Source organism: Alnus glutinosa, chromosome 6 (genome assembly GCF_958979055.1).
Source record: "Alnus glutinosa chromosome 6, dhAlnGlut1.1, whole genome shotgun sequence".
In the NCBI taxonomy this organism is placed as follows: Eukaryota; Viridiplantae; Streptophyta; class Magnoliopsida; order Fagales; family Betulaceae; genus Alnus; species Alnus glutinosa.
The window spans coordinates 3,909,367-3,924,017 of NC_084891.1; the positions used below are offsets into that span (position 1 = coordinate 3,909,367).

The 14,651-nt window shown below is 35.0% G+C and overlaps 1 protein-coding gene across 1 annotated transcript; it reads left to right on the plus strand.

Moving 5' to 3' along the window:
- Positions 1-1,033: 1,033 nt before the first annotated feature.
- LOC133870903 (14 kDa proline-rich protein DC2.15-like) lies at positions 1,034-1,696 on the plus strand. Its single transcript, XM_062308176.1, has one exon. It carries the CDS (start codon positions 1,108-1,110, stop codon positions 1,471-1,473), a length of 366 nt encoding a protein of 121 aa, XP_062164160.1. The 5' UTR covers positions 1,034-1,107; the 3' UTR covers positions 1,474-1,696.
- The last annotated feature ends 12,955 nt before the right edge of the window (positions 1,697-14,651 follow it).

The following is a 14,651-nucleotide window of genomic DNA, read 5'->3' on the forward strand; positions in this document are numbered from 1 at the left end:
GAGGAAAATTTTGTTTTCTAGACAATATGCTTGCCATTTTTCCCAGCACATAGGGACTTTGGGAACTTGGCACAATGGTGTGATAGATACATGCCAGCATGCAACCTCAAATTACAAATTTCTTTTGGAAAAAAAAGAGAAGTTTCATTTTTAATGGAAATTGTACATGCATGCATTTATTTCAACTCGTGCACTCAAACTCAAAGGCTTGAATATTTCTGGTATTAAAAGTCATGTAATCATTTTTATAGAAAGCCTACGGATGTTTTTCCCATGGATCCAACGCAATGAGAGATCCAATCACCGCCCAAGGACTAAGACATTTGCAGTTCCAACTTCCATTCCATCAACATGCACCGGCCAGCCAGGCCGACAATTGAATCGATGGCATGTGACCCTCTAACCTCATGGCTTCTAATAATTGAACATAAACAACCAAATTTTGGACAAAAAAAACAAGACAAGAAACCCCAAAAGTGGTTCACCTCTGTCACAACTCAAAAGCTGGAATCCATCAGCGATGTCTTTGGTGCAACTTGCTTTACCAACAGGGTAGTTTCTCCTACCTTCCCAAGGGCCCTGAGAATGGACCAAATATTGTTCTTGGGCTCATGATTTTGGACCATATAATTGCATAATAAACAGTAGGTAGGGCGAGAGTTGGACTCTCGCAATGAAAAATCTGAAACCTAATTAAAATTAATTTAGCCGTTTTGAGTCACACTGATACGCTTGCCGTTTCTACCGTCTAGGTTTCGTCATTGTCTAAGTACAAACGTCAAGGGGGTTAACAAATCTTTATAGGGTTAACTAATCTTTATAGGCCTTGACTAATCTACCCCATCCCATATTAATTATTTGTCGTATAGAATGGAAAATTTTCAGTGACACTATTGCACGGTTAATGTTATTGTAGAAAACAAAGTAAAAATCTACCTCTCTATATGCTAGCATACAAAAAGTCCAACTGGTGTATTATGTCCTTTTTCACTCTCTTCCACTCAATCAGACTCCAACACCCACCTCACAATTTCCTTTAAAAAAGATCCTCCCTCCCCCCTAGGAAGGCACCCAAGCCCTTAAACTAGTATTCTAAGCTTGCCAGCCATGGCTTCCAACAAGCTCTCTGCCAGCATTCTAGTCATCTCTCTCCTTTGCTACTCGACAGTCTCGACCGCTTGCGGTGGATGCAAGCCAAACCCGTCTCCTCCGCCGGAGTCTTGCCCGAAGGACGCGTTGAAGCTCGGAGTCTGCGCCAACATTCTCGGACTCATTCCCATTGCCATCGGATCCCCTCCTACGAGCAACTGCTGCGCCTTGCTCGAAGGCTTGGCTGACCTTGAAGTTGCCCTTTGTCTTTGCACTGCCATTAAGGCCAATGTGCTTGGAATTAACTTGAACGTGCCTATTGCACTTAGCTTGATTGTTAGTGCTTGCCAAAAGTCAGTTCCTCCTGGCTTCCAATGTAATTAGGAAATTAAGGGCTCTGGTGATCATCAGTTTGTTCTGGACTACTGTGTTCTTTGTTAGCTTTCAAGGTGTGTTTCTTGTTGTTGTTATTGGTGGGTTTGTTTTCTTTTTGCTTTTTCCATTGGGTAATGTGTGACTTTGTTCAAATAACTTGGCAAAGCTTTTTTGCCTTAATTAATGTGTGTTTTTTAGAAATTCATATATTTTCAGACTATGCATTTGTTCATTTTTGTTGTGCAGTATCATTTTCATTTGTATTGCTCTAGCTATACATCCAAAGGTAATTTGAAATATCTTGATGTAAGTCTTGCTAATTTCCAAATTCCAACGAGTACTTTTGTAGCCAGAGTTTCAATATATAAGTTTTTTTGTTTTTTTGCCTTTTCTTATAATTGTGAGTTTGGTTCTAAGAGGAGGGAGAGAGATGATTCAAGCCAGTGGGAACAATTTTAATTTTGGGATAAGCAACACTAATTCAAATTCCTTCAAGGGGATCGGAGCTCCATCCGGAGATTTTTATGCCGAGAAGAATTGTTCTGACTAAATAAAAATTAAGATTGAAGGTTGTAAAAGGAACTCAGACAGTGAGAAAAAAGAAAAATTTTAGTTGTCAAACAGAGGATAACTTTGAAATTCTGGAATTTGATCAACAAAGATCATATGCTAAGTTTTGAATGCTCTTCCAAAAAAAAAAAAAAAAAAAAACTTGGAGAACAAGAAAAAAAATAAAAAGAATACAAAATAACTCTGAAACTTTAAGGGAAAGCAAAATATTTATAGACAAAGTAAACATATATATTATTCTAAAAATAATCCTTAAAACTTATGGCTAATTCTTGTCATTCTTGTACTGATCTTCTCTGTCAAGATATTCCTCGGTATTTGACAATTCAACTGTTGATTCTCCTACATCAAGTTTTTACAATCTAGTCTATTAAATTGATATATGTTAAAAATGTGTGTGATTAATTCTCATATGCATTTTTAGTAGAGCAGGTGATTCTAGAATAAAATTTTAAAAATAGATGTGAGATGCATTTTTAAAACATGCCAATATAATATACTAGTTAGGTTTGAGGAAATTCTTTCTAGCCCAATTTGAGAGTAATTTTTCCAACCCAATTTGAAAAAAACTTTAATTTATCCAATTTAGAAAGGAACTCAACGATTTAGGAGAAGCATAAAACCAAGCTAGTTGTTGTCTTTAATTTATCCAATTGGAAAATGAAAGTTTCATTTCCATCAAACTAGTCCATCATAAGAATTTCGGCATTGACAATTTTCTTTAACCTAGTTTATGATTCTTACATGCATTTTGGACACAAGTCAATAGACTGGTCTTTTAATTTAATTTTAAGGGGTAATTACATTTTCCTTCCATCAACTATCCGCCATTGTCAACATACCCCCATGAACTGACACTTCGACCAAAAAAGAGTATCAAACTATTAACTTTACATACTTTACCCCATTCCGTCAGAGAATCCCGTTAACTTGGACGGAATATGCCATTTTTGGGCATTAATTTTGGTTTAAAGACCAAAATGCTCTCCAACAGTAATTAATAAAAAAATATTAAAATTAATATATTTAAAAAAGTTGAGGGTATTTATGTCATTTTTAATTTGAGTTGGGGTATTTAAGTCTTTTCACGAATTAAACTGACGGAAGGGGGCAAAGTATGTAAAGTTGGTAGTTTGATACTCTTTTTTGGTCGAAGTGCCAGTTCATGGGGGCATGTTGACAATAGCTGGTAGTTAATGGAGGGAAAAAATAATTACCCCTAATTTTAAAGAAAACTTTGTTAATTTTTTCTAAAGAATTGCCTATATATATATATTGAGATTGGTAGCGGCGCCATAACCTCGATGAAGAATGCACTTCCAAACTAAAACTGACCCTCTCAAGCAGGCATTTGGATCCTCTCTAGTTCATTTGGAGCCGGTTAGTTAAAGTGGAAGAGCAAAATTATCTAAAAAAAATAAGAAAGAACAATTTTACTCTTATTTTTATACTAACATGCTCTTCTCCTGCTCGTATCCTTGTCCCTCAAGCAAGGGTGGAACCAGAATCTTGACTATAGGGGCAAGCCTATAAGGCTATAAGCTCCTAGCACTCAAAACACTGGGAGACCAATCTAAAAGAAGCTCCTTCTACGTTTAGGGACAAAACTTTTGGGAGAACAAAAAATTAGCTTTGGAGGGGGCCTCAAGCCCCAAGCACTTACGCGTGGGTCTGCCCGTGCTCTCAGGTTTGAGGTAAGGTATTGAAGGCCCAAAAATCTTTGAATATGCATTTAATTTGAACAATTAGGCAGCTAATAAGATATATATTATTCAAATATAGGAAAAGCCCTGCAAGGGATTGAACAACCATAAAAGAGTGGGGGCTCTAACATTAGAGCCCAAATAGAAAAGACAGAAAAACAATAAATATATACAAACAATAGGCAATGGCTTCTACTATGATTCCAAAAGAACCATAAAAGAATCGGGTCTTTCTAAGGGCCACACAAAGCGGTAACAAATGATAAAAGAGATAAGTGAAGAGTCCCTACTAGTAAAGGCAACAACCACTGTGAATAGGTTGTTGTGGGAGAAAAATTGTCAAAAACTGGAGAAGGACCGTTGAGGAAGAACGAGCACTATCTACAAAAGTCTCCACCACTAGGTCAAACCACATAAAATAGGGAGACAATAACCCTCAAAAAAGAAAAGAAAAGAAAAGATACGGAGAAAAAAGCAATAAGACAACAAAAACTCCCAAAAAAATCAGCAGCGCTGGCAAGGGGTAAAGCGCAGGAAGGCAGATTAGGATCGCTGGAATGGTGCGTGAGATCCATGCACCGACGAGTGGTTGTCAGAAGGCGGAGCAGAGAGCATCGATGGGAAGCTGGAGGGTTGGAGAAGACAAAGAGGAGGCGTGTAGGAGGCCGGGAGTGAGTGAAGAAAGTATATCTAGCTTTGAGAGTAGATCTAAGAACCAAACTCGGTTGGATGAGTGACTCGGTGAAGATGGCGACAGGCAATGAGGAAGAGATGGTTGGCGGCGACGGGAACTTGCAATATATGTGCAAATAACATATCTCAGCTAATAATGGCGATGTTGAGCAACAAAACCTTTTTTTTTTTTTTTGAACTTTTTAATACAAATTCTTTTTACTTCATATCACATTAATCACTTCTTACTACTACTAAAAAAGAAAAATTATCTCAATAATTTTTATCAAACGCACCCAATATTTCATTATTTATAGTTTAAGAACTATTCTATTGAAGAATGAGATATAATAGATTTACAACTTCTGTATAATTCTTGTAAAACTTTAACTTCTTTTAAAATCAACTATGAAATATATATGATTCAACTGTAGTAAAACAGATTTAATAATAACTAATTTTAAAAAAAAATTATTAAAATTATACAAAAATTATGTGAAAATTTATACAACAATTAGCATCGGATCGGCTCACAACGGTTATACCATTAACGCACATTTTCCGCACGTGGCGGTGGTTCGCTAATTGGCGTGAAGACCGATGCAGTCTTTTCATGGAACAATATTTTGCTTTACAGATCTACTTTCAGCATAATGCACCTACACCTACATATGGCTTTTCCGCCACTTTAGCTGTCCCAAAATTTCAATTTCAATTTTATATATTTATGTGATAAATTTTTTAAAATTATTTTTTTATCTTTTTATCTTTCATATATATATATATATATATTTTACATATATATATATATATATTTTACCTTTCATGTTAAGGCTATATAACCACACTTTACCACTATCTCATCTAATCATTTTTTTTTTTTTTTTTTTGTAAATAATGATTATTGACACTATAAAATAAATAAAGTGAAATGATGCTGGGATAAAAGAGTAAAAAAGTGGTTATTAACATAACTCTTTCCGTATGAGTTATGCTACGTACTCAACTTTAATCTTACTTTTATTCAACTAAGAAAATGTGGTTGTACCCATATATAAACTATTGGATCAACCTTTATTGAAAAATCAAAAAAAACAAAAAAAAAAAAAAACAAAACTAAGACGTCGTTTGGTTTGCAGAATGACTATTCCATTAGGAAAATGAATAGTTATTCCTAGGAATAGAAGGTGGTAAAATCGAATAGTTATTCTTAATCTTTAGTTTGGTAACAACTTATATACTTTAATTGGAATACAATCAAAATTACTAAAAGATCCCCACATTAAATATATATATATTTTTTTAAAAAATAAGTTATACATTTTTTTTTGAAAACTATAGGGTGGGGTGGTCGGCCACCCACGAAATAGCCAGGAGTTGCTGCAACCATCCCCGGCGCCATATGTGACCGGCCATTCACTGTTAAGGGGGGGGGGGGGGGGGGGGGGGGGTGGGGGGTTGGGGTTCATTTTTTTCTTTTTCCTTTTTTTTTAAAAAAAAAAAAATGAAAGAAAATAAAAAATAAGAGTGATTTTTTCTGAAAAAATTTAGTTTATTCCCATTGGAATACCTATTCCTCTAATTTTTTTTAGAGGAATAGGTATTCATTTTCGTAAGGGAATATGTATTCCAATGAGAATAACTATTTCAAAGAATATACCCATACCAAAAATAGAAATGATCGACTATTCCATAAGAATAGTCATTCCATTCCGGGAGTCTATTCTACGAATTAAACGAGGCCTAAAGGCTTATGAGCACCAGAACCACATCAGTACGTTCAGTCGTAGGAAAGTGGGATTGAAGTTGAGTATTTAAAATTACTCATTTCCGCATGTATGAAATCTTCTTTTACCGTTTATTTGGATTCGGCTCACCTCCAACAAGTCGTTTCCAGTATAATGTAAAAAAAAAATATCAGCTTTAAAATATGGAACTAGTAGATCTTTTGTAAATGTTTTTCTATTATTAAAGTATTATAAATTAAATAATTTAATTTAATTTTTTCTCATTAAACAAATAAATTTTTGGGATAATCGATGAATTAACTCGATATCTCAATCACATCAGAATAAAAGTCTTGTGTTTGAACCATAACCCGGCCTATAATTTATCATATTTTACGGGTAATTAAGAACTCACTTGTTAAGAGTTTATTTTTTATTTTTGAATAAATAGTAATTTAACTTGTATAAACTCTATTTCAATAATTGATATTGCCGAAGATGATCGAGGAGACAATTATAGACATGACATGATCGAGCGCCCACGCGCAGGTAAAGACAACGTACGTACGTCTGTAAAACACGTGTGCGTGCAGTCTCGTCGTAATTCCCTTGCGCTAACTTCAATTCCCGTGAGTGTTACAGAAATAATTAAATATTTTAGTCGTTTCACCGTAACTGATGGCTGTAAAGCCTGTAATAAATAAACAAATAAATAAATAAAAGTCAAAGAAAATTTAAGATACCATGCAAACAAGGGCACATTCGGAGGGCCCGAACTGTTTTGTAGCTAGCTGTGTGGAAATATACTTCACATCACTGGAAAGCAGAATGTCAAGCAGCCTAGCTAGCTAACTTTTTCTCCTCGCCAAAGTGTATACCTACTTCGATCTCTCGATCCAGCATTATTCAAGAATATTCTTCGTCGATCCCTCGATCTCCCTTTCTCTCTCAGAATTTACAAGAAAATAGGGTTGAAATGATGATCAATTCTGCATGGGGGCCGGGTTTAGAGGGTCCTCTCTGTGGTCTTCCACAGCTTTCTTGAACTGTATTAGGGAGCTTAATCGATCTTCTCCCATGCAAAAGAAATGAAAACAGACAATTCAAGAAAGCTGTGGAAAATTGCTGATAGGATCTGTAGTTAATTACCCACTATAATCGATATTCTTTTGTCCCTTTGAACTGATCTGCCTATATATGGTGATTATAAGAGGTTTGCCACTTGTAATTAAGTCCATTTTTTGTATTTCTATATACTGACAACATTGGGTTTGTGTTGCTGATGTTTTTCCTTAATTAATTCGTACTTTTTTTTAAACTTAAAAAATTTTTCTGTTTGTGCAGGTTTTCTCAACAGTTTCATGGCTTCAAGATCTCTGCAGAAATGATCGAGAACCTTCTTGTAGGAAAATTGTAATTTGATTAATATCTATATATCAAATTATAAGCAATTGTTGCTGTATTTATAAGCTAGCTATCTATCATGGTTATTCAATCTATCTTTCAAAAAATTGAGCAACTCAATCAAATTATCATTTAATTAATTTGCTCTTATCATATCATCATCTAACTTGCTCTCTCTCTCTCTCTCTCTCTCTCTCTCTCTCTCTCTCCCTCTATTATATAGCAGCTCAGGAAATCCACCATGAAAAGATCGAGTTTCTTTTATCTGCTTACAGAGATCGATCGATCGTAGCGTGCCCACCGGGAAATTAATCAGGTAAGTTCAAGAAATAATGGTTGGTGACAAATACTTCAACTTACTTGAGGCATAAGCAAACCCTGCCTATGTTTGATTTCCTAGAAGTGCATGCAGCCCATATGATGCCCCTATATATGGCTCTTATTCTATATTAAATTATTATATATCTTAAAAACTTAAGTTAAAAAATGATTGATTTTTAATTGATTGATATTCTAGTTCTCTTTCGTGTGGACTCAAACTTCAATGATGTCCAACACGTAAAATATTAAATTAAATTAATATTAAATCATCACTCATCTCAAAAGCTTAAAACAATAGAAAATTATTGATTTTAATTGATTAATATTCTAACGCAAAGATTCGTAGGAAAACTTCGCTTACTACTTCTGATATTCTATCACTTTTACAATCATATTCTCAAACTTTAAAGAGTGTTAATTTAGGGTCACCATCTTTCAATTTTTTGTAATTTGTCAACCATTCCGTCCAAATTTAAGGTTAAATCAAACGATTGACGAGTAAAATGTCTCTTATGCTTTTAAGATGTTTATAAAATTATAAAAATACAATGATTTAATAATTAATTTTTTTTTTTTTTTAAAAAGTCTGACCCACCTTGGGTCACGATCTTTTTTGTAGAAGGGAAGGGTGCTTTGAAATCTTGCTTTTTCTATTAGGATTTAACGTTGAATTTAGGCGTGAGGGTTGACATTGTAAAAAATTGAAAGATGTCAACTCTTAAATGATAGTTTTTAAAGTTTAAGAATATAATTAATTACAAAATTAATAAAAATTAGGAGTAGTAAGTGAAGTTTTTTCAAGATTCATTCTTGATCCCCAAACATTTTAGGCATTGGTTAAATTGATCTGTTCATGCCTGAATCACGAAGACTTGGGCACTGAAGACCTAGATTACATGGACATGATACACAAAGTGGATAGTACTTTGGTTTGGTGAAGGAAATAATGGAGGATGCGTAGCCCAAAAGAGAGGGGTCAGTGTACGTGGCCATTGTCACTCAATGTCTACAAAGTAGCAGCCAGCATGTTCCGTCAATATTTGGCCATGTAATTTTAACCCCACTCTCTTTATTATTTTTATTTTTATTTTATTCAAACAAGAGAAAAGGGTTACCAGGGATATCAAACTACAAACCAACATAGCCACAACGAAAAAGGCAGCAAAACACAAACACAGACAGTAAACATTAAGTAATGGTAGTCATCTATGATTCCATAATAATCATAAACAAACCGGACCTTTCATGGAGCCGCACAAAGGGGTTTTAAATGGCAAAATGGTTCAAAGTCGAGCCTCAACTAGTAAAGGCAACAACTACCGGGAGATGGTTGTTGCTGAAGAAACACTGGCAAAGACTGGAGTGAATCCAATGATGAAGAACGAAACCCAGTTACAAAAATCTCAACTAATAGACCAGACTTCAAATGAGCTAGGAGACCGTAACTTAAACCACAAAAAGAAAAACAGCAAAACACCAACAAAAGTGCAGAAAAACATAAAAAATACAACAAGAAAACTAAAAAACATCAAAAAACAAAAACAACAGCGGTGAATGAGGACTATGCTGGCGCGTGGTGGCCAAATCACGACGTGGAGGCAATTGGCGGGTGGCGCGGAGGCCCCAGAGCATGGGGGTGGGCGCGTTTGAGAGTGAGGCCGGTAGAGATTTTCATATTTGGTCTTGAAAAAATCATATATGAAAACAATGGCCCTGTTCACTAAACCCCTTCCCCATCCCCTCCCCTCATTTTTTTCTGCGTGTGTCAGTATAAAAAGTAGGTCAATCTGAAAAAGTTCAACATTTGTTTTTTATTCCTATTTTACCCCTTGTCTTGGAATATAAAAACCCCAAAAAAATAGAAATAAACTAAAAGGTAAGGGTAAAATGGGAATAGACCGAAATGTTGGCTTCTTGAGGAAGCCAACATTTCGATCTATTCCCATTTTACCCCCAACTTTTTACTCTATTCTCTTTTTGTTTTGTTTTTCCTATTGAAAGATTAGGGGTAAAATAGGAATAAAATATAGTTTAATTTTTTTTCTGACTGACACACTTTTCGTACTGACATATGCAGAAAAAAATGAGGGGAGGGGAGGGGGAAGGGGTTTAGTAAACAGGGCCAATATCAGATCTGTCAAGTGGCCAGCAAGGAGGACAGGAGCTAGGGTGAAGAGCATCGTGGTGGCGAGGGTAGGCGGACCAGTGGAGGAGGCGGAGTTGCAACAATGTTTCTTGAAGAAAACAGAAATATCTAAGGAAAAAACTAGAAAAAACACAGAAAGGAAGAGCAAACAGGGAATAAAAAGGGGAAGGGAGGAGGGAGGGGATTAGAACCATCCCTCCTCCCTTAGAAATCCATCGGAGGTGGAGGAAAAACCTTACTTAGAGGCGGGAAGTGGTAGCGCGCCAAGCGGCTACGTGGATTTTAAATTTATAAGTTTACCACTCGCAATAGTACGTATCGATTGTACTATAGTAAGCGTGATCGAACCACAGAGATTATTGGTTGTTTTGCGTAACGGGATATCTAAAAAGCGTATTTAACTTAACTGTGAAATAAAAGTAAAGGTTGTAGAATTGAAGCTACAACAATAAGGTGAAGAAATGAAAGCGGAAAATGAAAATAACTTAAAGAAAACTTAGGGTATTGATCTCATCTAATCCTCAACCAATAAAATGCTTAAAATCTATATGGATATTCCTAACATGCATGATATGAGCGTGTAATGGGCATCAACCATTACAACGACCTCAACGTGAAAACACTTTCGTTAAGACGTAGTTATAAAGCACCTAGTTTTACATTAATCTACTCCACGTAAAGATTAGTCTATAATTGAAAAACGCTTACACTACAAAAGGTGTGGAGTGATTAATGCTCCCTAGCTTACTACTCTACAACACATCCTAATAAGTATACACAATACATGAAAACCCTAACTAGGTCACAATGATAAGATATTTAGTTTCACACCAAACTGTTTCACATAAAGTTTAAACTACAATTGAAAAACATTTTAGACTACCAAAGGTGTGAAATGATTGGTGTTCCTTAGCATACCCTATAAAGTGACTCTAATGAGAAATCACACATCATGTCAAATAGCATCATTGTATAAGACATCATTTTCTTTCAAAAATGTTGATTTTATTCATGAATCTAAGAAAACTCATAGATAAGCTTAACTCTTTTTCATGAATAATTAGATTGGAATCTTGAAGACAAAACCTTTTAGCATGGGTTTTGAAATCCTCTAGCCTTACACAATCATCAAACATATCAAGAAAAACTCAAGAACATCAAGAACAATTCATGGTTTTTGGATAGGATTTTGATCAAACCCTAAGAACTAATTTAGCTAGACATGAAGTAAACTAATTTAAGAATGAAATTAAAGGAAAACAGTAAAGAAAACAAGATTTAAATAAACTAAGAACACTATATTAATCAAAGAGAATTCGAATTACAAAAGGAAATGAAAAGCATTAGAATTAACTAAGAAGATACACCTGAGAAAATGGAAGTCCCAAGAAGATGCATGCATATTACTCTCACCCATGTCTCATATATATAGAGGAGGAGATTTACAAAATAAAATCTAAAGAAGAGATAAGATAAGAGATAAGATAAGATAGGATAGGATAAGAGATATTTGGAAACATCTAAGATATTTGGAAATATCTAAGATATTTTGGAAATATCTAAAATATTTTTGAAATATCTGAAAATATCTAAAAAAATATCTAAAAAATATTTAGGAAATATCTAGAAAATATCAAGGAAGAGTGACATGTCAAAATTGTTCCAAATTATTCCGAAAATATCCAAATTCGATCGATCGATTATAAAGTCGATTGATCGCATTTCGCTCGATCGCATTCGTGGTTGTCCTGTCTCGATCGATCGCATCTCGCACGATCGATTTTTCTTCGACTGATTATTCGATCGATCGATTATAAAGTCGATCGATCTATTTGCCTTAGCCGATTCTTCGCTTGGCATGAGCAACTTTGAACTCTGGAAATGACCAGATCGCCCTTGATTTATTTTCAGGTCTAATTCAAGTGTTTTGAACTAGATTTCAACTAAGACCTGAAAATAAGACAAAACACAAAACTACAACAAAACGTTACATTTACAACACAAACTAGGCATAACAAATGTAAATTAAGGGGTCTTGAATTAAATAATTCAAGACTTATCAGGAAGCCTTACTCTGTTTCTAGAGAGAAGGTAGACGTTCTCTCTCTAGAGAGAACTCGGACTATTTTAAGTAAAACCTTATTTTAACCTTTTTCGGTACATATAAAAGTTATCATATTCTGAATTAATGGCAGTACGATATCTTAATAGAGAAGAGGGGCGCAAAAATGAATGAATCAATTGAATCAGACATTAATTATGATATATATGAATATCAGAATCACATATACGACTCAAGACATGATACACGTTCATCTCTTATCCATCTTTTATTCACATTTTTATAAATTCATTATTGAATCTATAGAATCACATTAATTTCACGAGGTCCCACATATTCAATTGGCGATTTGCCGATTTATTGTATGTAGATGGCCAGACAAGAGATGGACAAAATCTGAAATCCAATCATTTCTCTATATGACCCTAATTCAAAAAGCTATTTTTAACGAGCACGTTGTAACCACCTAGGAGCCCAAAATCTATTGTTGTTCGTTCAAATCCCTATTTTAAGCTTTTTTTTTTTGGTCATTTTAGCAAATACACTTTTCTCATTTTAACAGTGATTTTATTAATGGAATTTACCAGATTTTTTTGTTGAATCTTTATTTTATTCCACAATTTGATTTTATATAATAATTAGACTTTTGTCGTCTTTGGAAAAAAGTCGGTTTGCTTCAGTTATATAAGTCGGGCTTCTAGGCTTAATTCTTGGCTTCGAGTTATAATCATATATATTGCAATATTTTCAGAGCTTTTTTTTGTTTGGGATGACTATAATTTTTTTTTTTTTGGATGAATCAAAGCTTTATAGAAAGAACAGCAAACCATACATCCCTCCAGAGGAACCGAAACACTATCCCAAGAAACGAATAACACCTATAGCACTGCCACTATACCAGCAGCAACCAACTAACAAAACAAAAAGACCTCCACAGCATCCTGCATAACAGGAAGCTAACAACGTCTTACAGCAACAATTACGTCATCAACGAGCGCAAATTCCATCTAGATACAAGTTCCAAGTTCTTTCCTTGACTCTTAAAGGGACCTTTAGCCAACACTCGAGCTCGGATCTCCCATTTGATTTGATTTGTGCGAGGAGTATTACAGTGAGAAGGTCGTTTCTTTGTCTCCAAAGATGATAGACAACAACACCAAAATAGAGTTTTTCCAAGCTAGCTTTAAGACTTCTACCCTAAAGCATAGAAGATCCCCAGCTTTCAACAAACTCCCAATCCACCGGCACATCCGTAAAAGAACAATCAGCCATGAGCTGCAGCCAAATCCGTTGGTTGAAACTACAACTAAAGAAAAGATGTTCCCTACTTTCCTGTTTCCCATAACATAAAAGGCATAAGCTCCTTCCTGAATAACCCCAAGAACACATTTTCTGTTTAGTAACCAAAGCATCACGAAAAGTAAGCCACAGAAGAAAGGCATGCTTGGGAATAGACATTGAAAACCAAACCATCTTCCACCAAGTAACAACCAGTTTAGTCTCTCTCAAATTTTCCCACGGTTCAGCCAAAGAATACTTTCCACTCCCAGACTTCCACACAGGCCGCATATCATCTCCACCTAACATAACTTTATAAAGACGCCCATGAATTTCCACTAGAGCATCAGAACGGGCATGAGATCAAAACTGGTCACCATTTTTAATAAGTGAGGCAAGTTTGGTGTGAAGAGATAGGCCCGAGTCATAAACAACTCGAAAACCAAACATGTCCAGTAGATAACTTGCAGGGTGCCAACGATCCCACCGAAGGAACACCCTTCTTCCATCACCTACTTTATACCGGATGAAGCTCTTTGCAATGTCATGAAGTTTGAATATTTTCTTCCAACTCTAAGAGCAAGAAACAGGAACAGAAACAGAAACGTGCCACAAACTCCTACCCTTAAGCTAATTAGCTTTAGTCCAAGCAACCCATAAAGATCCAGCCTTGGTGAATAGATTCCATATATGATTAAGCAAATATAATTTTTTTGTATTTATTTATTTCCTATTCGTTAATTTTTCCTCTTCCTAAAAACCAATTAAATAATCTTTTTTCGAAAGGGAGGTTGTGTGCGATGCATGAGAGAGAAATAACAAAAAAGGAAGATAGAGAAAATTTTAAAAGCATTTTATTGTGTTTGGTGAGTGAACAATGCTCACTATTGTTGGTAAATACTGTTCACTCATCAAATTCTTTTCACCAAATTGGTGAGGGCAGACTCATTTTGAACAATTTCAATAAATTGACAAAGAATGCTCTAAGCAACTGTGGTATATCTTTTGCATTTTGATTACTAACTCTTAACAAAATAATCTCTATATCATCAATTCCTACTATAAAGTAGCATTGTGGCCATTTTGGTTGGTTGACATCTAGAGAGATATATAGCCACGTACAATTTGGGACCATATAAAGGGGGTTGTAATTCATGACCCGTGTTGGTTGAATGATATACAGTAACGCCACCTATTCCAATAGAAATGGATAGTAATTCTCCTCATCATAAGTACTTCTCTTGTGGAGTTCTCTATTCCAATAAAAATATATTTTTTTCTTAAACTCTTCCTATAAATTTTAA

What these genes read in the sequence shown, in the direction of transcription:
- LOC133870903 (XM_062308176.1), top strand. Translation starts at nt 1,108, where the DNA reads ATGGCTTCCAACAAGCTCTCTGCCAGCATTCTAGTCATCTCTCTCCTT.